Here is a 23,117-nt window from a genome sequence, read left to right on the forward strand (position 1 = left end):
TTAATACACGGCAAAGTATAATTGCATATTTTAATTCATTAAACAGGCACAGGAAGGAGTTGACTTTGCTAAAATTAAATGTTCTTACGAAACAGCTTTGGTGCATTATCCAAGCTCCTATCGCCAGATGCAGCGCTAAACGACTGGCGCATGGAGGATGAAGAAGGCGCAAGGATAAGACAGTGCCCACTTCCATGAGCGCTCACTGAGCGTCAATCCCGCTAGAATGAAAGCTTCCAGAGAGCTACAACCCACCGGAGCCTCGGCTGAGCCTACCCTAGTCCCGCCGCTCCAGCACCACGTGACCCACCGAGGGCGGGGCCAAGGGCGGAGGCTGCGCGCGCGCTTCCCGGCGTGCCGCGCGGGGCGGGGCGAGGGGTGGAGCTTACGAGGGAGGCGCGGAGGAGGCGCGGCCGCCACAGGACGCCCGACTCGGCCCGGCCACCGGACAGGCGCCTCCGGCTCTCAGCGGCCCGCCTGCTGCTTCGAGCCCGCGGCGGCGGCGGCGGCGGGCGGCATGCGTGTGTGAGATGCGGCCGCGGGCAGCCCGGACGCGAGCAGCGGCCGCCGCGGCAGCGGAGAAGGCAGGCGCGGCCTCCTCAGCGCGGGGCGCGCAGCGCATGAGGGCGAGCACGCGGGCGCTGGGCAGCCGCCGGCCACGCCGCCTCCATAAACATTTGTTTAGGACTCGTTCGCCCCGCTGAGGTCCCGGCGCCCCCGCCATGGAGGCCCCGCCCGACCCCGGGCCCCACGCCTCGGCCTCGGCCGCGGCCGCGGCCGCGGCGCCGCTGCGCGCCCCGGAGGTGGCGCGGCTCCGCGAGGAGCAGGAAAAGGTAACAGGCCGCGCTCCGGGCCCCGCGCTTCCGCCGGTGGTCTCGGGAGGCGCCCGCGCCCCCTTTCCCGGGGCTGGGACCCTCGTCGGGGTCCGATCCCCCTCCCCCTCGCCCGCCCCGGCAGCCCCCTCCTGTCCTCTGTGGGCCGCAGCCCTCCGGTCTGGGGCCCAGCTCGATCTTGACCCGGTACCGGGGAGGAGCACAGCCTCTAGGCCTGGAGAGAGAAAGTGTTGGGAGAAACTTTTGTCACGTGCTTTTGTTGTCTTTTGTCTGGAGCCCTTTGACCTTCGAGGGGAGGGAAGGGATGGGAAAGAGGGAGGTGACAATCTGTTTAACTTGCGTATCAAAGTGAATTTTTTGACTTAATGAATGCAACAATGCGTGGGAATTATTTTTGGTTTGGGGTACGCGGTAAATGGAAGTGCTCACCTTAATAGCTTTTTTAAAAAAATTGTTGCTAAAATGTATACTCTTTGTTGCTCTTTTATCTGATTGCATTTAGAAGTTTCATTAGTTTTGTAATGATAGCCTTCATGTGCAAGTCCAGCTTTGGTGGTTTAGTTTTTGTCAGGATAGGACGCTATTTTATTACATTTTAACTCCAGTCGTATCATACGTGAGTTTTAATCTGCCAGTGTAGAGAGAAAATTTTGCATTTCCTAATGGGATTGTATATGAAGAAGTATGCCCAGTTTAAGGAATACGGTGTTATTGTTTAATCTGAGATTTTTTCCCTTTGGATTCTGTAGCATTTCAGGTTCAGGTTATTTGCGGAGTTTGAAATTCTTACTTTGACAAGCAGCATTACTTTACTTAAAATGTCCTAGGCCATACTAAGAGTATCTTGGTTAAAAGGGTTAGGAAGTTGCAAAACTCTTAACAGTGGGAATCCCTAACTTTCTATTGAACATTCCTGTATAAAAATAACTATTTACATAGGTATATAAATATACTCAGTTCAGCTAGATGAGGGACTTTTCATAGAACCTAAAAAATTCTGGTTTGCTTGGAAACCACCTGTTAGGATGACTGTGGGAATCTTTCCTACTTATTTTATGCATTGTATTTCCTTTTCTGAGAGCCATTTTTTTTCTAGTGCCTTATACGACTGCTGGGTTTTAAACTTGGCTTTTTTTTTTAATCCAACAAGTATTGTGTATTTAAATTATAAGACGTTAATGGATCTTAATGTTTTTTTAAGAGAAAAAGAAAAGACAGCTCTTTATGAGAACAATTTGTTCATTTTTGGCAAAAGTATTTACATTTTTTGTTCTTTTAGGAAATGTGAAACAGACCCTCAGAAGATGGTGTTCCCATTGCCTGTAGTCTGTTCTGTAGAGAAATTACTCGTCTCTTTCATAGTATAACATGTGCATAATGCTGACTTTGATATGTTTTCTTCTGTTTGTCATGGTAAAAAGAGATATCCTTAGTTTTATTCTGATGTTAGTGTGGCTGAAATACAAAGGATACATTTTGGGGTGCTCTGAACAGCTTTCTGGTGTAATATTCAGTTACATTTGAAGACTGCCTTTTCAGTTACAGTCCTGTGGGAACCTAAATAACTATTTTCAGTAGACATTATGTTACCAAATTTCTGTGTTGTGTTAATGTTTTGGCATATAAAATAAGCATGTGTGTGTGTGTGTCATGGGTATGTAAAATCATTCCCAGTTGATGATAAAGCTTTCCCTAAATAGACTACACTGTATTTTAAAGGATCTGCTGCAGTGAACAGGAGACCCATAATGCCACAAAATATACTGGTTAGATAGCTATACTTTAATTATAGTTTAGTATAGGAAAACTTTACCTAGTAAATACTCAACATTTTTTTGTCAGGGACTTTATTTAGGCTTTAAAACCAACCCAGATATTGTACAGTAAAATAGAAGTGTTCGGACATTCTTAGAATGAAAAAAGGAAAAATGTCATTGTAGCTTTATATTTGTGTGACACTTAGTATTTTTTTATATAAATTCAGTTAATTGTGCTTTAGGACTTGGGTTTTTCCAATGGTTTTCCCAATGTGAGAAAGAACTAACACCTGAAGAAAATGATACGAGTGTGTGTGTGTGTGTGTGTGTGTGTGTGTGTGTGTGTGTGTGTGTGTACACCTAGCTAGTAGGCTTTAGATGCAGAGGAGAGAAATTAATTCATCACATACAGTGGATACCTTAGATTTAGGGCATTATTTTCACTGGGAGCCTTGTTTGAGAATGGCTGCCAGGTAATGTGGTTTAAATGTTGCTCATCATTGTTTTTTGGATTTTTTTTTTTTTCCCAAATTCAGCTAAGAAGTATGACAAGTTGGTTCCTCTCTCTTTTTTCCTTTGTTTATACTTTGGAGCAATGAATAACAAGTACAAAAAATTAGTGACTAAGGAAAAAAGACAAAGGAGGAGCATAAATGAGCCCCAGCCTCAGCAAATGGCAACATCTGTAATAAATGGACATGATCAAATATTTTAACATTGTTTTCATTTATAGTATCAAGGCTGAAACATTTTCAAAAACTTTTTTTTTTTTAGTTAAAGCTTTGTTTATTCCTTTTTGATTTAGCAAAAAGACATGTACAGAAAGGTTCCCTGCAGCTTTGTTTATAATAATGAAAAACTAAAAATCCAACGTTAGGATATTGATTAAATCATGATAGTATGAGGAGCTTTTATGCAGGCATTAAAAATTGTAGAGCAGTATGTGTAGTGTGGTTACAGTTATGTTTATATGTATGTAAGTATTCACAGTTTATATAGGAAAACACCATTAAATGTTTTTAAAGCACACAATTTCATTTCTTATTTTAGCTAAAAGTGAGTGAAATTGGATGGGATTTTAGCTCTTTCAATAAAGGCTGTTGATAAAACTTACTTTAATTAATTGTAATGAAACTGGGATGTTGTATCTTTAATTGCTAAATACATTCTGGGCCTGAAAAATGGCTCTTGGCTAGTTTGAACACCAGTTAATGTGGTTTATTTTCTTGGTTATTCCAGAATTGATAGATATAATTTATTCAAACATCCGTTCCCCAGTTGATTTCCTTTTTTTTTTTCCTTGGAGGTTTTATTTGCTCTTAATTCTCTGTCAGAAGATTACAGTGGGACAAGAAAGAACTTGGCTCATCTTTTTTTTTTTCCTTCTTTTAACTAAATATGTTTTTACCAATGGCAGTAAAATATTTGGTGGAAAAACGTGAGCTACTTTGGAGCTTTTCTAGACTGACCTATGCCATAAAAGTTATGATCTAGGACTGTAGTGGGCTGTTCTAGGGAAGTTTCCTGATACTCAGATCTTGTTAAATCTAGTTCTATCTTAGAGTTGCATTTGTTGAAATTTTGGTTTCTTGGCCAGGGTAATATTTCTACAATATCTGCATTTTATATTTCCAGGTACTATTATCTTTTATTAGCAGAATTACTGAGATTTTATTGTAATGTGAAAAAAGTGGTATATAGTATTGTTTTCATAGGTTTATAGGATAATAGTAACTTTGGAGAATTCATGAGTATAATATTATTTTGTTATGATTACTGCTGAGTGGCTCTTATAATTATCAATTGGAGTTTGGAATAATTTATACTTTCCTGATGTAGATCCTGGATTAATACTAAATCTTTCAAATTCTTCATAAAGCAGAACAATTAATTTAACTTAATGGAGGGTTTTCATATTTCTTATGATAAACTGAACTGCCCATAGTTTAAGAAACTGTCAGCCGTGTACCTCATACAACAGCTGTTCTTCTCTCCAAGCCCAGAATCCAAACATGTAACTTTTCAACAAATATTGAGTTGAATGCCACATGGCAGGCACATACCTACTACATGCCATCCTCTGCTGAGGATACAGTAATGAACAAAACAAAGTCCTTGCTTTTGTGGAGATTACATTCTAGTGGTAAAGGCATGGAGTAGGCACATTTAAAATGTCCGATGGTTTGTGATAGGTAAAACTAGGTAGAAAAGAAAGTTTTGATTAAGGAGGATATTTTGGAAAAGACATTTCTAGTCCCGGCAACCAGCTCAGAATGAGTCAAGGTGAGAGTTGTGCCAGGCTATTGTAAGGATTTTGGTTTTTATTTTTATGATACGAGAAGCCATTGGAATGTGTTTTGAGAATCATACTGATCTTCAATTATAAGCATCCATTTCTCCTGTGTGAAGAAAGGGATAATGGGACTGGGGGGTATTATATATAATATAATGAAAATTCTGTGTGTGCTAGGCTGATATTAGAAACTTCATTGACTCTCTTGATTTTTCGGGTGAACAATTTGGGTTGTTTGTACTTTTTGCCCTGAACTTCTAATGGGGTATTTGTCTTCAGTTCTACCTATAATGCTTGTTTTCCAAAGTGGTTATACCAATTTGTCAGCAGTGGGTGAAAGTTCCAGCTATTGCACGTTCTCATCACCACTGTTATCTGTTTCATATTGGCTAGCCATTTTAATATTGACTAATGGGGTTGATCACCTTTTCAAATATTTATTGGCCACTTGCTTTTTTGTTTTGTTTGTTTTTGGTAAAATACTTGCTCATCTCTTGTCCATTTTCCATTGGGATGTTCACCATATTCTAATTGGTTCATAGCAGTTCTTTATCTACTTTTGATATGAGTGCTTTTTTTTTTTTAAGATTTTATTTATTTATCTGACAGAGAGATAGAGCCAGAGAGCACAAGTGGAGGGAATGGCAGAGGGAGAGGGACAAGCAGGCTCCCCACTGAGCAGGGAGCCCGATGTGGGGCTCGATCCCAGGACCCTGGGATCATGACCCCAGCTGAAGGCAGGTGCTTAACCATCTGAGCCACCCGGGCGCCCAGATATGAGTGCTTTTTTAGGAATGCTTTGTAAATTTCTTCTCTAGTCTGTGGCTTGACTAACACTCTATAATGGTGTCCTTTGATGAAGAGAAGAAATTCTGAATTTTAACAATCCTTTATGATTGGTGGTTTTTGTTTTTTGTTTTTTGTCTTGTTTTTAGGAAGTCTTTCCTACCCTAATGTTCTGAAGATATTCTCTTATCTTCTAGCTTTATTGTTTTGCCTTTCATGTTTAGATCTACAGTCTACCTGAAGTTGATTTTGTGTATAATGGGGGATTGAGGTTAGGTTTCATTTTTACCATTTCTAGTTGCCCCATCACTATTTATTGGAAAGATTGTCCTCTTTCCATTGCATCATTATCTTTGTCATAAATAAGGTAACTATATGTGTGGGTCCATTTCTTGACTCTGTTCCAAGGGCCTGTTTGTCTTTTCTTGCAAACCTACACTAATTATTATAGCTTTATAAATCATTTTGATACCTGGTAGTGTAAGTTTTGTTGTGATTCCTCAAGATTGCCTTATTTTATCCTTCCAGGCCTCATGCTTTTTATTTCTTTTTCTTGCCTTTTGCACTGGCTAGAATTTTTTTTTTTTTTAAAGATTTTATTTATTTGACAGAGAGAGAGACAGCGAGAGAGGGAACACAAGCAGGGGGAGTGGGAGAGGGAGAAGCAGGCTCTCCGCCGAGTGGGGAGCCTGATGCGGGGCTCAATCCCAGGACCCTGGGATCCTGACCTGAGCCGAAGGCAGACGCTTAACCGACTGAGCCACCCAGGCACCCCTGGTATTTCTTAATAAACATTAAGATACAATATTTCAAGAGGGGGGAAAACCCCATTTTCATTATATCAGGTCTCTCCGGATTAGAGTACAAGACAAGAATAGTTCCAAAACTGATAGGAAAAGGGAAGAGGAGGTGCAGTCTATGCTTCAACCATAAGTGCTTGATGTCTTCTCATCTAATGTTTTTAGTATGGGTTTAAAAATCTTTTAGCTTGCATCATTCTTCTTCTCCAGATTGGTGTGAGTTCCAATCTTTTTACTCTGCCCTAGGGCAGTGTTTTTTTTGGGGGGGGGGCAGTTTTTTCTTTTTTAAGCTACAACTGTTTATTTTGAAAAATTGTAAAACAACAGAAAAGTTTAAAGAATAGTTTAGAGTCATCAATAATATTTTGTACCACTTGATTTTTCTTTATATGTCTGTATTTCTTTCTTTTTTTTTCCTTGTTGAACCATCTAAAAGTAAATTGCAGACATCATCATGTCTCTAATACTTAAGCTCATCATATTCTTTTAGAACAGGGTCATATTCCCTCATAAACATAATATCTTTTTTTCATACCCAAGATATGAACATTGGCACACAGTGTTATTATTTAATATACTCAGATGTCTTCAGTTTTTCTAAAAATGTCTTTTATAGCTGTTTTTCCATCCAAGATTCGATGAAAGATTGCATTTGGCTGTCTTTTCCCTTAGGCTCCTGACATCTACAACAACCCCCTTGCCATCTTTTTGTCTTTATGAATTTGGTATTTTTGAAGAGTTGATGGAAGTTTTCTTTTGGAATGGCCCACAATTTGGAGGTGTGTGTTGAATAAAATCATGAAAAAATTAAGTTAAACATTTATGGCAAGAATCCTATATAGATGATGATAGCTTCTCACTGCCTCACAGCAGGAGATACATGTTACATTATCCCATGATTGGTGTTGCTAATTACTTGTTTAAGGTGGCATCTGCCAGATCTTTCCACCATAAAAGTACCCTTTCCCCTGTATAAGGATTAAATGCTTGAAGACTATACATACCCTGTTCCACAACAACCCTTTACCATGGGTATTCCTTGTCTGAATTAGTTATTATGTTAATGTTTGCAAATTAGTGATTTTCTAACCATCTATGTTGATAGCTGGCAGTTTTCTGTAAAGAAGAGCCCCTTCCCCTCTTTTAGTATTACTATAAACTTTTTTTTTAACATTTAGTGTGTGATAATTTGTCATTATTCCTTCTAATGCTTAAATTGTTTCAGTTTGGCCAATGGGAGCCCCTTGAAGCTAGCTCTTGCCTCCTTTTGGCATGTTCCTTAATTCCTTGATGATTACTCTGGTTTTGGGCACAAGGTATCCCAGGCTTACCTTGTAGTTTTCTTGCCTGAGTCCTGAAACTGACTATTTCTTGGAAGAGCTCTGTTTCTTTTTAATGAGAAATGGTTAGAAATCCAGATCTGGGCTCCAGTATTGCTCATTGCTGCTGGGGTGTTAATTTCATCAAAGCCTTTCAGTGGATAGTGGAAATATATTAACTTTCAGTATACCAGGAAAAATAGTCACCACGTTTTTCAGGTCCTAGGTCCAAGGGATCCTTTTTACTTTTTATTTTTTGGAGTAATTACAGAAATAATTTACATAAGAATAAGGGATAATAATAAACAATCTTATTAGATATTTTAATAAGAATTTAAACATTGCTATCCTCTTTGTATTAAGTAAATTTTGGTATACAAAGATCATGTGAAATTTAAGAACACTGCCACATGTCCTTTTAGAAAAATGGGATAATCCAGGTTCTTGCTGCATGCTATTACATGATGAAGTTCTTGTTGAATGACTAATTGGATGGGAATACTCTTACTTCCTTTGTGTTCTTATAAGTATATCATTATTCATTCATTCATTTTTTTCTCCTCAGTTCAAATCAGTCATCTTGTTATTCAACATCCACTATATTCAATACGTGTAGTTCTCTTCCCAGTTTGCATGGTTTCCCATTTTCTAGGATTTAGGGAGATAACAAAGATAAACCATTACATAATCTTTGCTTTCAAAATTCATTTCCAGTGCTGTTACCTCCCCCACTCCCTCATTCTCTGAGTTTCTGACCTCAAGCAACTTACTTAAAACCTTGTAGGAGTGAAAAAAGAAATAGAATGTAGAGATTTTTTATTTCAGCAATCTTGTTTATTGTGATAAAATATATACAAAATAAAATTTGCCATTTTAACCATTTTAAGTGTACATTTCCATGGCATTAAATACATTAACTGTTTTGCAACCATCACCCCTGTTTCTAAAACTTTTTCAACACGCCAAACAGAAAGTCCATAACCATTAAGCAATAACTCTCATTCTCCTCTCTCTTGAGCCCCTGGTTACTTCTAACCTACTTTCTGTCTATATGAATTTACCAATTCTAGATATTTCATGTAAGTGGAATCATATGATCTTTGTCCTTTTGTGGCTGGCTTATTTCATGTAGTGTAATGTTTTTTTTTTTTTAAGATTTTATTTATTTATTAGAGAGAGAGAATGAGAGACAGCATGAGAGGGGGGAGGGTCAGAGGGAGAAGCAGACTCCCTGCCAAGCAGGGAGCCTGATGCGGGACTCGATCCCGGGACTCCAGGATCATGACCTGAGCCGAAGGCAGTCACTTAACCAACTGAGCCACCCAGGCGCCCAGCCATGTAGTGTAATGTTTTTAGGGTTCATCCATGTTCATCATCATCATTTCTGTTTATGACTGAATAATACTCCATTGTATGTATATACCACATTTTATTTGTTCATCTCTTGATGAGCACATGGATTGTTTCCACTTTTTTGCTCTTGTGAATAATGTTGCTATGAACACTGGTGTACAAGTATCTGAGTCCTTGTTTTCAGTTCTTTATGGTATGTACCTAGGAGTGGAATTGCTGAGTCATATGGTAATTCTGTGTTTAACTTTTTGAGGAACGGCCAACTATTTTCCACAGCATTTGCACAATTTTACATCAGCAATGCATGAGGTTTCCTATTTTTCCACATCTTTGCCAACAGTTATTGTTCATTGTTTTTAGCTATCCTAATAGGTGTGGAGCTATCTCATTATGGCTTGGGTTTGCATTTCTCTAATAACTAAGGATGTTGAGTATCTTCCCATGTGTTTATTAGCCATTCAAATGTCGTCTTTGGAGAACTGTCTATTCAAATCCTTTGCCCATTTTCAAGTTGGGTTGTCTTTTTGTTGTGTTGTAGTTCTTTATTCTAGATACTAAACCCTTATCAGCTGTATGATTTGCAAATATTTTCTCCCATTCTATAGGTTATTGTTTCACTTTCTTGATAATGTCCTTTGTACAAAAGTTTTTAATTTTGATGAAGTCCAGTTTATCTATTTGTTTTGTTGCTCATGCTTTAGTGTCGTATCTAAGAACACATTGCAAAATCCAGGGTCATGAAGATTTATACCTGTTTTCTTCTAAGAGCTCTGTGGTTTTAACTCTCATATTTACATCATTGATTCATTTTGAGTTAATTTTGTATATTGCCCATTGATTGTTGAGTTTGAGAGAATTTAGGATTTTGTCATTTGAAGATTTATAATCTGAGATTTAATTTATATTAATTTATATTATCATTTTTTACCTTTGTCTAGTGCAAATATGGTGGCCATTAATCACATGTGGGTATTAAGTTTAAAATTCAGAATTATTAAAATTAAATAAAATTTAAAAATTCCTCAGTTGAATTGACTACATTTCAGGTGCTCAGTAGCCATACATTGTTGCATTTGACAGTGCTGATTTAGAAGCTTTCCATCATCAAAGAAAATTTTATTGGACAGCACTGGTCAAGAGAGCTGCTATTTTTAAAATTCATATTCTAATTTGTTTAATAATTGTGAAATGTCTTCTTCTGTCACTTTTTTTCTCCTTGCCATCATGGACAGAAAATGAAAATTTCTGAATTGTCGGGGCGCCTGGGTGACTCAGTCATTAAGCATCTGCCTTTGGCTCAGGTCATGATCCCAGGGTCCTGGGATCGCACCCCACATCGGGCTCCCTGCTCCGTGGGAAGCCTGCTTCTCCCTCTCCCACTCCCCCTGCTTGTGTTCCCTCTCTGGCTGTCTCTCTCTTTGTCAAATAAATAAATAAAATCTTTAAAACAAACAAACAAACAAAAATTTCTGAATTGTCAACTGTATTTAAGCTAAAAACAGACTACAAAGATAGTGTCTCTTGGCCTTTATACCTTTTTTGAAAGATGGTGTAGTACTTTGGACAATACAATAAGAAAACTGAAGGATGATTTTTCACAATTGATTGCAGTATCCTTCTAGGTGGTTCCATGATTCCCCCCCCTCCCATTTTTTACTATATAGTTCTTTTTTTTAAAGCATAGTTAGGAATAATAAGTGATCGTGAAGTGTAAATTACTAGGGTGATGAAATAACAAGACACAGGAAAAATACAATCACTAGGATCCTATAATGTAACTTAGACTTACAAAAAGGTTCACTGTACTCATATAATAATTGTAAGATAAAATGAGTTTTATTCTTTTTTTTTTTTTTTTTTTAAAGATTTTATTTATTTATTTGACAGAGAGAGACACAGCGAGAGAGGGAACACAAGCAGGGGGAGTGGGAGAGAGAGAAGCAGGCTTCCCGCAGAGCAGGGAGCCCGATGTGGGGCTCGATCCCAGGACCCTGGGATCATGACCTGAGCCGAAGGCAGACGCTCAACGACTGAGCCACCCAGGCGTCCCGAGTTTTATTCTTTTACTAAGTAAATTTTCTCCATTTTTTTGGAAGACCTTTAAGAAGTCATGAAATGCCAGTCTTTGCAAATAATTAGAACTACTCAAAAAAGAAAGTTGAAAACTAAAATTGTTTAGTGGATCCTGAAACTTTTCATTCAGATCCATTACCATAGGGTTCTTCTTAAAATTTCTGCCATCTATATTTGAATCTCCTGTCTTCCATAGTAAAAACCTTGGTTCTCAACAACATCTGTATTTATTCATTTGTTCTATCCTACAATATACACAAAATAGTTTTAGAATTACTACATTAATACTATTGCCAACAGCAAACCTGTGAAGCGAAGCTCAGGATCTCCTTGCAGTTCCATTTGTCCTTATGAATTAACTCCCTTAAGGTTGTAGAGTTAGGATACTGATCTCAAAAATGCTTGAGTTATTATTACTTTTTCTGTGCAGTTATCTCTTGGATTTGATGTACAGTTTCTATTTGTATTGGATTGTAGTGTTTGCTTTTTTATCAGTTTGACTTAATTTCGTTTTATGAATACATAAAACATCTACATGGTGTAAAATCACAGCTGTGTCAAAAGATATACTGAGATAATTAATTCCATTCTTCTACCTATCCCAGTTAATATTTTCAGTAATTCCTAGTTTATCCTCCCTGTGTTTCTTCTTTAAAAATAAATATAAAAATATACCTATCTTCCCTCTCACCTTCTTACACACAAGGTAGCATGTTATATTTTGCCCCTTGTTTTTCTCATTAAATTTATACCTAGGAATTACTCTGGTTCACAGAGATCTTTCTCTGTGTATTTTATGGTTGTATAGTACTCTGTTGTGTGGTATCTTTTTTTCAGCTGGTATCTTTTTGATGGGCATTTGGTGGTTTTCAGTCTCTTGATAATGCAAATAATGTTTCAGTAGATCACTCTGTGTATGTTGTTTCTCATCTGTGAAGTGATTTCATGTGAAGTCCTAGAGGTGTGATTATTGATTTGAAGGGTAAACTGGTTTTGCTTTATAAACTTCTAGTTATCTTCTCAAAGAATATTACTCAATTTAACTTAAAATATTAAGTAAAAAGAGGTAAGAGGATTAGAAGAATAAGATGGTCAAAACCTAGAGAACAGTGTGTTTGGTTCCTTGAATTGGCTATTTCCTGTGATCTCTACTGCCATTTTCAAGGTATCATTTCTTTCTTTTTTAATTTAATTTAATTTAATTTAATTTTTTATTATGTTAATCACCATACATCATTAGTTTTCGATGTAGTGTTCCATGATTCATTGTTTGCGTGTAACACCCAGTGCTCCATTCAATATGTGCCCTCTTTAATACCCATAACCAGGCTAACCCATCCCCCCACGCCCCTCCCCTCTAGAACCCTGAGTTTGTTTCTCAGAGTCCATAGTCTCTCATGGTTCGTCTCCTCCTCCAATTTCCCCCCCCTTCATTTTTCCCTTCCTGTTACCTTCTTCTTCTTCTTTTTTTTTTTTAATATATAATGTATTTGTTTCAGAGGTACAGGTCTGTGATTCAACAGTCTTACACAATTCTCAGCGCTCACCATAGCACATACCCTCCCCAGTGTCTTATCACCGAGCCACCCCATCCCTTCCACCCACTACTACTCCAGCAACCCTCAGTTTGTTTCCTGAAATTAAGAATTCCTCATATCAGTGAGGTCATATGATACATGTCTTTCTCTGATTACTTATTTCGCTCAGCATAATACCCTCCAGTTCCATCCACGTTGTTGCAAATGGCAAGCTTTCATTCCTTTTGGTGGCTGCATAATATTCCATTTGTGTGTGTGTGTGTGTGTGTGTGTGTGTGTGTGTGTGTGTGTATATATATATACCACATCTTCTTTATCCATTCATCTGTCGATGGACATCTTGGCTCTTTCCATAGTTTGGCTATTGTGGACATTGCTGCTATAAACATCGGGGTGCATGTACCCTTCTGATCCCTACATTTGTATCGTTGGGGTAAATACCCAGTAGTGCAATTGCTGGGTCATAGGGTAGCTCTATTTTCAACTTTTTGAGGAACCTCCATACTGTTTTCCAGAGTGGCTGCACCAGCTTGCATTCCCACCAACAGTGTAGGAGAGTTCCCCTTTCTCTGCATCCCCGCCAACATCTGTCTTTTCCTTACTTGTTAATTTTAGCCATTCTGACTGGTGTGAGGTGGTATCTCATTGAGGTTTTGATTTGTATTTCCCTGATGCCGAGCGATGTTGAGCACTTTTTCATGTGTCTGTTGGCCATTTGGATGTCTTCTTTGGAGAAGTGTCTGTTCACGTCTTCTGCCCATTTCTTGATTGGATCATTTGTTCTTTGGGTGTTGAGTTTAATAAGTTCTTTATAGATTCTGGGTACTAGCTCAAGGTATCATTTCTTACTTGGAGGCAGTAATTCCTGCCTGGTCTTGGTGGTTCCACTCTTAGTTCCCTTTGGCCTATTTTTGAGAGCTGTCTTTTTTTTTTTTTTTTAAACAACGTAAGTAGAATTATGTCACTTTTATCATTCTAAGTCCCATTGTACTTAGCACAAAATCCAGGGTCAATAAAATGTGATTTGAGATCCTTGTATTGTCTGACTCATTTTTTTTAGGTTCATTTCTGGCTACTCCTCACTTATTTACTGTACCTTAAGGTAATGACATGTTTTTTGGGGGGTAGAATACTCTAAGTATGTTTCTTTAAAAATACGTTATTTGTGGGCGCCTGGGTGGCTCAGTTGGTTAAGCGACTGCCTTCGGCTCGGGTCATGATCCTGGAGTCCCGGGATCGAGTCCCACATCAGGCTCCCTGCTCAGCAGGGAGTCTCCTCCTCCCTCTGACCCTCCCCCCTCTCATGCTCTCTGTCTCTCATGCTCTCTCTCGCAAATAAATAAAAAAAAAAAATCTTAAAAAAATAAAAATAAAAATAAAAATACGTTATTTGTTCTAAAGAAATCCTAATAACAATATAGCAAAAAAATAAAAAAATCCTATTTAATCTATGGATTTGATTGTTGTTCCTAAACCTTTGATTTCTTTGATTTTTAAAATTTTTAAAAAAATCTTTTAGAGAGAGAGCATGTGCATGCACAAGCAGGGCAGGGGGGAGGGGCAGAGAGAGAGAGAGAATCTTAAGCAGGCTCCACCTAGTGTGGAGCCTGATGTGGGGCTGCATCCCACGACCCTGAGATCATGACCTGAGCTGAAATCAAGAGTTGGATCCTTAACTGACTGAGCCACCCAGGTGCCCCTGATTTTTTTTTTTTAATGAATCAAGTAATACTAAAGTAATTGCAAATGAGTGCTTTTTCCAGGGAACAAAAAGACAAGACTGAGTTTCGTTCCAGACACTGTGTTGGATACCGTGATACATAAGGTATTTTTTTCTGCCCTCAAGGAACTTACAAATTTATAGGGAAATATGTTAACGAAACATAATACAGTGTGATAATTTTCTCTTTTTAATTCTTTGCTTTTCATTTGCTTCTCAAGCTACTGTAAGCTAGCCTCCATCTTTTCATTGAAATTACTCTAGCTGAAGTTACTATATTTCACTTGCCAAACTCAGTGGACCTTTTCTCAGTTCTGGCCTTCCTTGAGTTCTGTGCTTCATTTGAAACTTTAATTGCTCCCTGTAAACTATTGAAACTGTGTACCTTAGGAATTTTTGTGATTTCACTTTTTTGGGGGGGGTCTTCTACCTCTTTATTGCTACTTAGTCTCTAGTTTCTTCATTCGATCCTTAAATATTAGTAATCCCTGTACTTTCCATTTTTGGCTGTCCTCACTTGTTATTCTGCCTGTGCTTTCTCATGTATTCCTCCTGTGTGCCCTCTGCTGTTGCCCACAGCTGTTGCTTTTTGGGTGGCTTCTGTTGGATGTCCCATAAACAGTTCAGTCTCATTTACTAAAATTGAATCGATCACTTTTGTCGCTAATCTACATGTTGTACATCCTTATCCCAATTCTGGGCAACACCATTTAAACCAGAGTCTTTCTGGCTTGTACTGATCTATCTCTTTAATTCTGCCAATTTACTAAATCTTGTCAGTTCTTTCTCAGTGATATATAACTTCTAAAGGGAACACTAGCTTATCTTAATTAGGCTCTTATTTGAAAAATAATGTCACATTTTTCTGTTAAATGTTACTATGTTAGATATTTTCAGTCTTTTTGTTAGCCTTCTTATGTTATCTCATTGTGCTTTTATTTTTGAAGTTCTAATCTGTGAACATGTTATTTCTCTATTTACTTAGGTCTTTAAATTTTCTCATCTATCACTTAGTTCAAATTTAGTTTTACCTATCTTACCATGTATTTTCCACTTGTCATACTTGTTCTTGTTCCTTCATTTCTTTTTCTTTTGTGTTATTAAGATATTTTATACTCTTAAACTCTGTTAGCTTTATATTTATATGGGTTTTATTTTCCTTTCAGTTATTACCTTAGAGATTACAATATGTAACATTTACTTATTACAGGCTACTTTAAATTGGTAGGAAATTGTTCATTGATCTTTTGAAATTTTGCCACTTAAGAAATAATTCAAAGAATTTTTGATAGTTTAATTTTATTGACCAACCCTGTCTCATTTGTGTTATCATATATTTTACCTCTACATGTGTTTTTAACCCTGAAACATTAGGATTATTATGGTTTTAAACATTGTTTTCATGTTTATTTAATATTAAGCTGGTAGGTTCACCCCTTCCCCCAACACTTTTAAGATGCCATTCCATTATCTTTTGACTTTCTTCATTTCTGTTAGTCTTCTATCAGTGATAGTGTTTCCTTCTCTGAAGAATTTTTTTTTTTTTTTTTTTGACAGAGAGAGAGACAGTGAGAGAGGGAACACAAGCAGGGGGAGTGGGAGAGGGAGAAGCAGACTTCCCGCAGAGCAGGGAGCCCAATGCCGGGCGCGATCCCATAACCCTGGGATCATGACCGGAGCCGAAGGCAGACGCTTAACGACTAAGCCACCCAGGTGCCCTTCTTTGAAGAATTTGTATATATTTTCCCCTTCATCTGCTTTAGGATTTTCTCTTCATCTTTGGTTCTGTCCTTCTTTGTATGCCAATTTAGATACCTTCTATTGAATTGTAGTATCTAATCTAGTAAACCCACCTACTAAATGCATAGTCTCAGTTGTCTTTACAGAATTTATGTTTTCTCGTTATTTAAGTGGATTCTAGGCCTCTATTTTCGTGAATATGTTTATCATAAAGTGTCTTTTAACTGCAATATGTAAATCAAGTGAGAGTCTGTTTCTGTTGTTTATTTTTACTCTTGGTTTTTCCTCACTTGCTCCTATTTTCATAGGCTGCCTTGTAATTTTTGATTGGATGCCAGACATTGTAGTGAAAAATGGTAGAGACTCTAGGTGATGTTACTTTTCAAACACGAGTAAGTTTTCTTTTAGTGGCCAGTTGAAATTTTGTTTGGTCTCTTTGAATATTGCTCTTATTCCTAGCACATAACCCTTACTCCTAAGGCATAGCTCTAATTCCTTACGGAGTATGTCTTTTTCATAAATTACATGATCATGTATATGTAATTCTGTTTTTCTTCTATTTCATTGTATTATTTGTCTCTACTGGCATGAATACCACATTTTCTTGCTAGGTCTTGGTATCTAATAGTAAATTCCTCTAACTTTGTTCACCTTCATGATTTCCTTTACTTTTCTTGAGCCTTTGCTTTTTCATGAATATTTTAGAATCAGCTTTTCAGTACTTAAAAAGTAACCTGCTGGTGTTTTGCTTGGAGTGCACTGAGTCTAAAGATTAATTGGGGGACTGTTGACATTTTTACAGGAAGTTTTCTAATCCATGAACATGGTATATCTTTCAGTTTTAGTTCTTTTCTAACTTCGTTCAGCATTGGCTTTTAGTATATAAATCTTGCATGTGTTTTACATTTATCCCTTGATATTTGGTACTTATACTTGCGTTTTGTAATTTATCTGCTGTTCGTCTTTTGCTGGTATAAGGTCATATACTTGATTTTTGTATATTGACTGTTAAATGTATATTCTGATAGTATGTGTATAGATATATACAGGCATATTGTTTGCATAATAGAAGTTTTATTCTTTCCAGTTCTTAAGGCTTTTACTTTATTTTTTCCTTATTGAATGATGTAGGACCTTTAATATAGTGTTGAATAAAAGTAGTGATAATAGGCTTCCTTATCTAGTTCTGCAGATCATGGGAACAGCTTTAAATATTTTATCATTAGAAATGATGTTTGCTGTAGGCTTTTTGTCGATAGTCTTTATAAAAATAAGGAAATGCTCTCCTGTTCCTAGTTTGCTACCTTTATCATGAGTAGATGTTGAATTTTATCGCATGCTTTTCTGTGTTGAGATGTTAATGTGGTGAGTCAATTTGATTTTTTTTTAATATTGAAACACCATTGCATTCCTGAAAAAATCCCCCTTGTTACGATGTATTTATCTTTTCATATAATGTCAGATTAAATTTCATATTAATTTGTTAAGGTATTTTGTTTCTGTGTTTCATGAGGGATATTGGTGTGTAGTGTTTTTGTTTGTTTTCTTGTAATGTTCATGTTTGGTTTTGGTTTCATGGTTATGCTGGTCTCATAAAATAACTCATTTTTGTGTATTTTATAAAACTTGTATACTAGTGGTATTGTTTTTAATGGAAATAATTCATTAGTCAAGTTGTCTGGACCTATTATTTTGCTTCTGTTGATATTTTAGAATAGGTCTTAATTTCTTTGTAAGAGGGCTATTCATATTTTCTGTTTCTAACTGTGTCAGTTTTGGAAATTTGCTTTTCAGGGACTTTTTCTTTTTATCTGAGTTTTCAAATTTACTGTCCTTGAGTTATTTGTAATATTCCCTTTTTAATATCTATAGATTTGTTAGTAATGTCCTATTTTTAATTCCTTTTATTTGCAATTTGTGTGCATGTGTTTTTCCCCTTAATTTGTCTTTCTGTGGGCTTAATCAGTTTTATCAATCTTTAAATTTTAAAGGAAGTTTTTGACTTTTTTCTCTAGTAAGTTGGCGCCCTACATCATTGATTTCTATTTTTATCTTATTCTTCCTTTTAAAAATTTCCTTTTGGGGGTGCCTGGGTGGCTCAGTCATTAGGCGTCTGCCTTCGGCTCAGGTCATGATCCCAGGGTCCTGGGATCAAGCCCTGCATCGGGCTTCCTGGTCTGCGGGAAGCCTGCTTCTCCCTCTCCCACTCCCCCTGCTTGTGTTCCCTCTCTTGCTGTGTCTCTCTGTCAAATAAATAAATAAAATCTTAAAAAAAAAAAAATAAAAATTTCCTTTTGGCTATGATTTTTTTCCAGTTTCTTGAGATGAAAGCTATTAGAGATGAAAAAGTCATTGATTTTTGTTCTTCTTTGTCATATATGCATGTTGAGTTTTAGCTTTTTCTCTAATCATTACCCTAGGTATCTATTGCCTTTCTACTTGACTTAATTTTTGTTTTTAAATTTGTAGTGAACTATAACATATAATTGTTTAAATCAACTTTAAGCATACTTTTCAGTGACATTAAGTACATTCAGATTGTTGTGCAACCATCACCACCATCCATCTTCAGAACTCTTTTTTATGTTGTAAAACTGAAACTAGGCATTAAGAAATCCCCATTATGCCTTTCCCATATGCTGGCAACTGCTATTTTATATTCTGTCTCTATAAATTTGACTACTCTAGGTATCTCACATAAGTGGAATCTTACAGTATTTGTCTTTTTGTGACTCTCTTACTTTACTCAGCATAATGTCTTCAAGGTTTACCCATGTTGTAGCATATTTCTGAATTTAACTTTTAAAGGCTGAATAATATTCCATTGTATGTATACACTGCATTTTGTTATTGATTCATTCATTGACGAACATGAATTGCTTTCACCTTTTCATCTATCGTGAATAATGCTGCTATGGACTGAGTGTACAAACATGTTTGAGACCTTGCTTTCAACCCTTTTGGGTATATAACCAGAAGTGGAATTGCTGGATCATATGGTAATCCTGTGTTTAGTTTTTGAGGAACCACCTTACTGTTTTCCACAGTGGCTGCACCATCTTACATTCCCACCAGTAGTGCACAAGAGTTTCAGTTTTTCTATATCCTTCCAACATTTGTTATTTTCTTTCTTCCTTTCTTCCTTCCTCCCTCCCTTCCCCTTTCCCTTCCCTTCCTATCCTCCCTCTCTCCCTCCCCACTCCTTCCTTCTGAGCCATCCTAATGGGTGTGAAGTGGTAACTCATTGTGGGTCTATTTGACCTGCTTTTATGTTCTTTTTCAGCCTTCCCTTGATTTAATCAAATATGTCATGTTGCATTTTCTCCCCGTATGAGCTTGTGATACATTTTTTTTTTTTACATTAAATATACCGTATACTTATACTGTATCCTTATGCCATCTTTTTTACTAGGGTAATTTTTTCTAGAGATCACAGCATGAATTCATTTATTCATCCTACTTCTTGCATTATTGGTTTCATGTGTTTTAATTCCATGTTTTAAACACCACAATACTTTATATAATTATTTGATGCGATCAATATTGATTTACCTTTACTTTTTAATTTTTTTTGATTTTTTAATTTTTTAAAAAATATTTTATTTATTTGACAGAGAGAGAGCACAAGTAGGCAGAGCGGCAGGCAGAGGGAGAGGGAGAAGCAGGCCCCCCGTGGAGCAGGGAGCATGATGCCGGGCTTGATCCCAGGACCCTGAGATCATGACCTGAGCTGAAGGCAGACGCTTAACCGACTGAGCCACCCAGGCACCCCCTTCCTTTACTTTTTAAAATTACCTGTGCAGTTGTTCTTTAGTTCTTTCTGCATTTACGTCACTCTGAATAGTCACGGTAGCATTTTTTCCTCAGCTTTATTGAGATGTAATTGACATATACCAGTATATAAATTGAAGGTGTACAGTATGTTGATTTGATAAGCTTATATATTGCAAAATGATTATCACCTTGGCATTAGCTAGCACCAGTAGTATTTCTTTTAGTGAAAATTTGCTGGTGAAGAATTTTTTGTGTGTGTGAAAATGTTTTTATTTTTTTCTTCATGTTGAAGGATCTATTTGCTGTACATAATTACCGATTTTCAATTATTTTTTTAGCACTTTAAGATTTTTTTCTCATTTTCTATCGTTTTTTTTGTTGTTGTTGTTGAAGTTCCCTTCTAGCTCTTCTAGTTGCTACTTTGAAGGCAGTATATTTCCTCCTTGCTCCTTCTTGCTGCTTATAAAATTTTCTCTTTTTTGGGGGGTTTCATTTGTGTAAGTATGTTGTTCCTTGATGTAATTTTTTTCTCTTGCTTGAGGTTCTTAGAGCTTTTTGAATCTGTTGGCTGACACCTTTCTCTTTATTTTAGAAAATCCTGTCATGGTAGGTTCAAATATTGCTTCTGTCACATTTGCTCTTCCTTCTCTTTCTGGGTTTTCAATTATACGGTGTTTCTTACATGTCTCTTACTGGTCTTTTCTGTATTTTCAATTTTTTGCTTTCAAATCTCTGGGCTTTAATTTGGAGGTTTTCTGTTGACCTATAATGAAGCTCAACTAGACACAAATGATGGTAAAAATGATAATATAAAATTAAATCTCAGATTATGAATCTTCAGATGATAACATCCTAAATTTGGCAATGGGCAATATACAAAATTAATTCAGAATGGATCAGTGATGTAAATATAAGAGAAGGAGACAAAATGATTGGTATCTCTGGTAAAACAGTGGGTATGCAAGCTGCGATTCAAGCATTATTTCACATTCAGAAATAAATACGGGTTACAATCCCCAATCTGCAATTCAGAAGTCTAAAAAGCACTGAAAACAAAGTTATTCCTAAGTGTGTGGCATATTCATTTGTTGACAAACTGATTGGAACTGATTTGAGTGAAGCACTTATTCCACTTACTTTGAATATTCATATGTTTTATTGCCAGTGTTACTGTATTTGATACAGAGTGGTGTTTCACTGGGGGTTGGTGTTTCATAATGTATGTTATGTGTACTGTATTCCTTTGTTAAGTTACGAAAATTTCTAAGTTGAGAAACATATCTGCTCCTGAGGTTTTTGGCTACGTGATGGTAGACCTGTACTTCTTTAAAAGAACTTGATGCATGTTTACTGTATGGCAGGTGAATATGTTGGTGAATAAAGTAGACATGACCCATAACTCACTGGGCTTTCAGCCAGTACAGTTTAGAGTTTCCTGGATTCCTAATTCAAATAATCCTAAAAACAGAACCCTCCTAACATCAGGGTCTTCATTTTTAGACATATTGCTGGATGTGTATGTTACCAGTCTCTAATATTTCCATTATGACAAAACTATCTTTATATTTGGTATTATGAGTAATAAATGAAAGAAAAAAGAGCCCTAATTTGTAGGTAGAACCATGAAGGGAATGGAATGTACAGTACCAAAGCATGTTAGGCGTAATCTAATGTTTGTGTATAAAGAGACTGGGTTCGAATGTGAGAAGTGCACTAGAAGCCTGTGTAGGAGAAAACTGGACTAAATGTAAAAGTAAGGATTAAAGATGATCATTTTGATTCCATCCTAACTACATTTTTGAATAAGGACATTTGAGTGTTTTAACAAGTGGCTCTATATAATTGGAGTTAAACTTTTGGTAGTTTTGATTATTTTTGATTTTCAGCATATTTAGAAAGCAAACTTATTTGAAATTTTTTTGTAGAAATACTCAGTTCATTGCAGTTTATTACTGTTTATTGCAGTTTTCTTTTTAAGAACCTGTAGTCAATTCCTTCCTTCTTTGCAGAGGCTTATTAAGAAGACTTGTAATATTTTACTCATTTTTAAAAAAGATTTTATTTATTCATTTGAGAGAGAGAGAGAACGAGCCGTGGGGAGGGATGGGGGGTGGGGGGAGAGAAGCAGACTCCCTGCTTCTCTGGGAGTCCGATGCCGGCTTGATCTCAGGACCCAGAGATCGTGAACTGAGCTGAAGGCAGTGGCTTAGCCCACTGAGCCACCCAGGTGCCCCTAATATCTTACTAATTTTGTTGAAGTATGCGTTTTGTATACGTTGCTAATGACTTTTATACATCTGTGTAATTAACTGACAAATACGTCTTTGAAGAATTTATTTTCAACCTTTTAAGTAATTGTCAGATAACAGTGCATGTGTACTATCCATTGGTTTTAGCCACCACTGATACTTTTCTCTTTTTGATTCAGCAGCTTTAAAACCCAGAATTGTACCGTCTGTCAGAAGACAGTCTAACAAGAGAAGCAAACTATAAATTTAGACAGCTCTGATTAATACAATCCTCAGATTATTATTCTGTATATGAATCCGTAGTGGGAGAATTTGAAATTGAAATACAGTTAGGGGGGTTTTAGAAGTGAAATGGAACATTTTTGAGAGACGTGTCCTTTGAGACTTAAGCTTACCCTTTTAGGCTTTCTGTTCCAGTCTAATTTTAATGTGGCACTGTATTTAACAGAGAAAACTCATGGGTTGATGCCCCCTTGTGGTCTCTTACCAGAATAAATGGCACGAATGGAAATAAGTAATGGAGATCTTAATACATGTTAAATCATTCATTCCTTCCTTTTAAAATAAGTTTTAGAAAGTTTCTTCTGAGGAAAAACAGCAAAGGAATTATAATCCCATATTCCATATAGTTTGTTGGCTTTAAAATTTATCAAATATTTAACCTTTTGCAACAAAACTTTCTTGTACGATAGCTGGACACTGACATAAAGAAAAAGAGGTTGTTGGGTTTGTTGTCTACCACTGTCATCCTGGGCATCTAACTCAGTCATAAGTGCCTCAAAAATATAATGAGATGTGATAGTAATTAGAGGCCTAGTGTTCTCCTCCCCCGCCCCTCAATGCACACAAAGAAATGGGGCTTGGGAAATCTGTTTATACTTA

General features: G+C 36.9%; 1 protein-coding gene across 1 annotated transcript in view; it reads left to right on the top strand.

Annotated features, from left to right (window-relative positions):
• Positions 1-370: 370 nt before the first annotated feature.
• Positions 371-23,117, top strand: part of URI1 (URI1 prefoldin like chaperone) — a 72,483-nt gene continuing 49,736 nt past the window's right edge. Inside the window, exon 1 of the mRNA XM_078063233.1 lies at positions 371-833. Within this exon, the coding sequence (XP_077919359.1) occupies positions 723-833 (111 nt within the window). The 5' untranslated portion in view covers positions 371-722. The remainder of the gene's footprint in view (positions 834-23,117) is intronic.

This window comes from Halichoerus grypus, chromosome 15, assembly GCF_964656455.1.
Source record: "Halichoerus grypus chromosome 15, mHalGry1.hap1.1, whole genome shotgun sequence".
NCBI classification, from domain to species: domain Eukaryota; kingdom Metazoa; phylum Chordata; class Mammalia; order Carnivora; family Phocidae; genus Halichoerus; species Halichoerus grypus.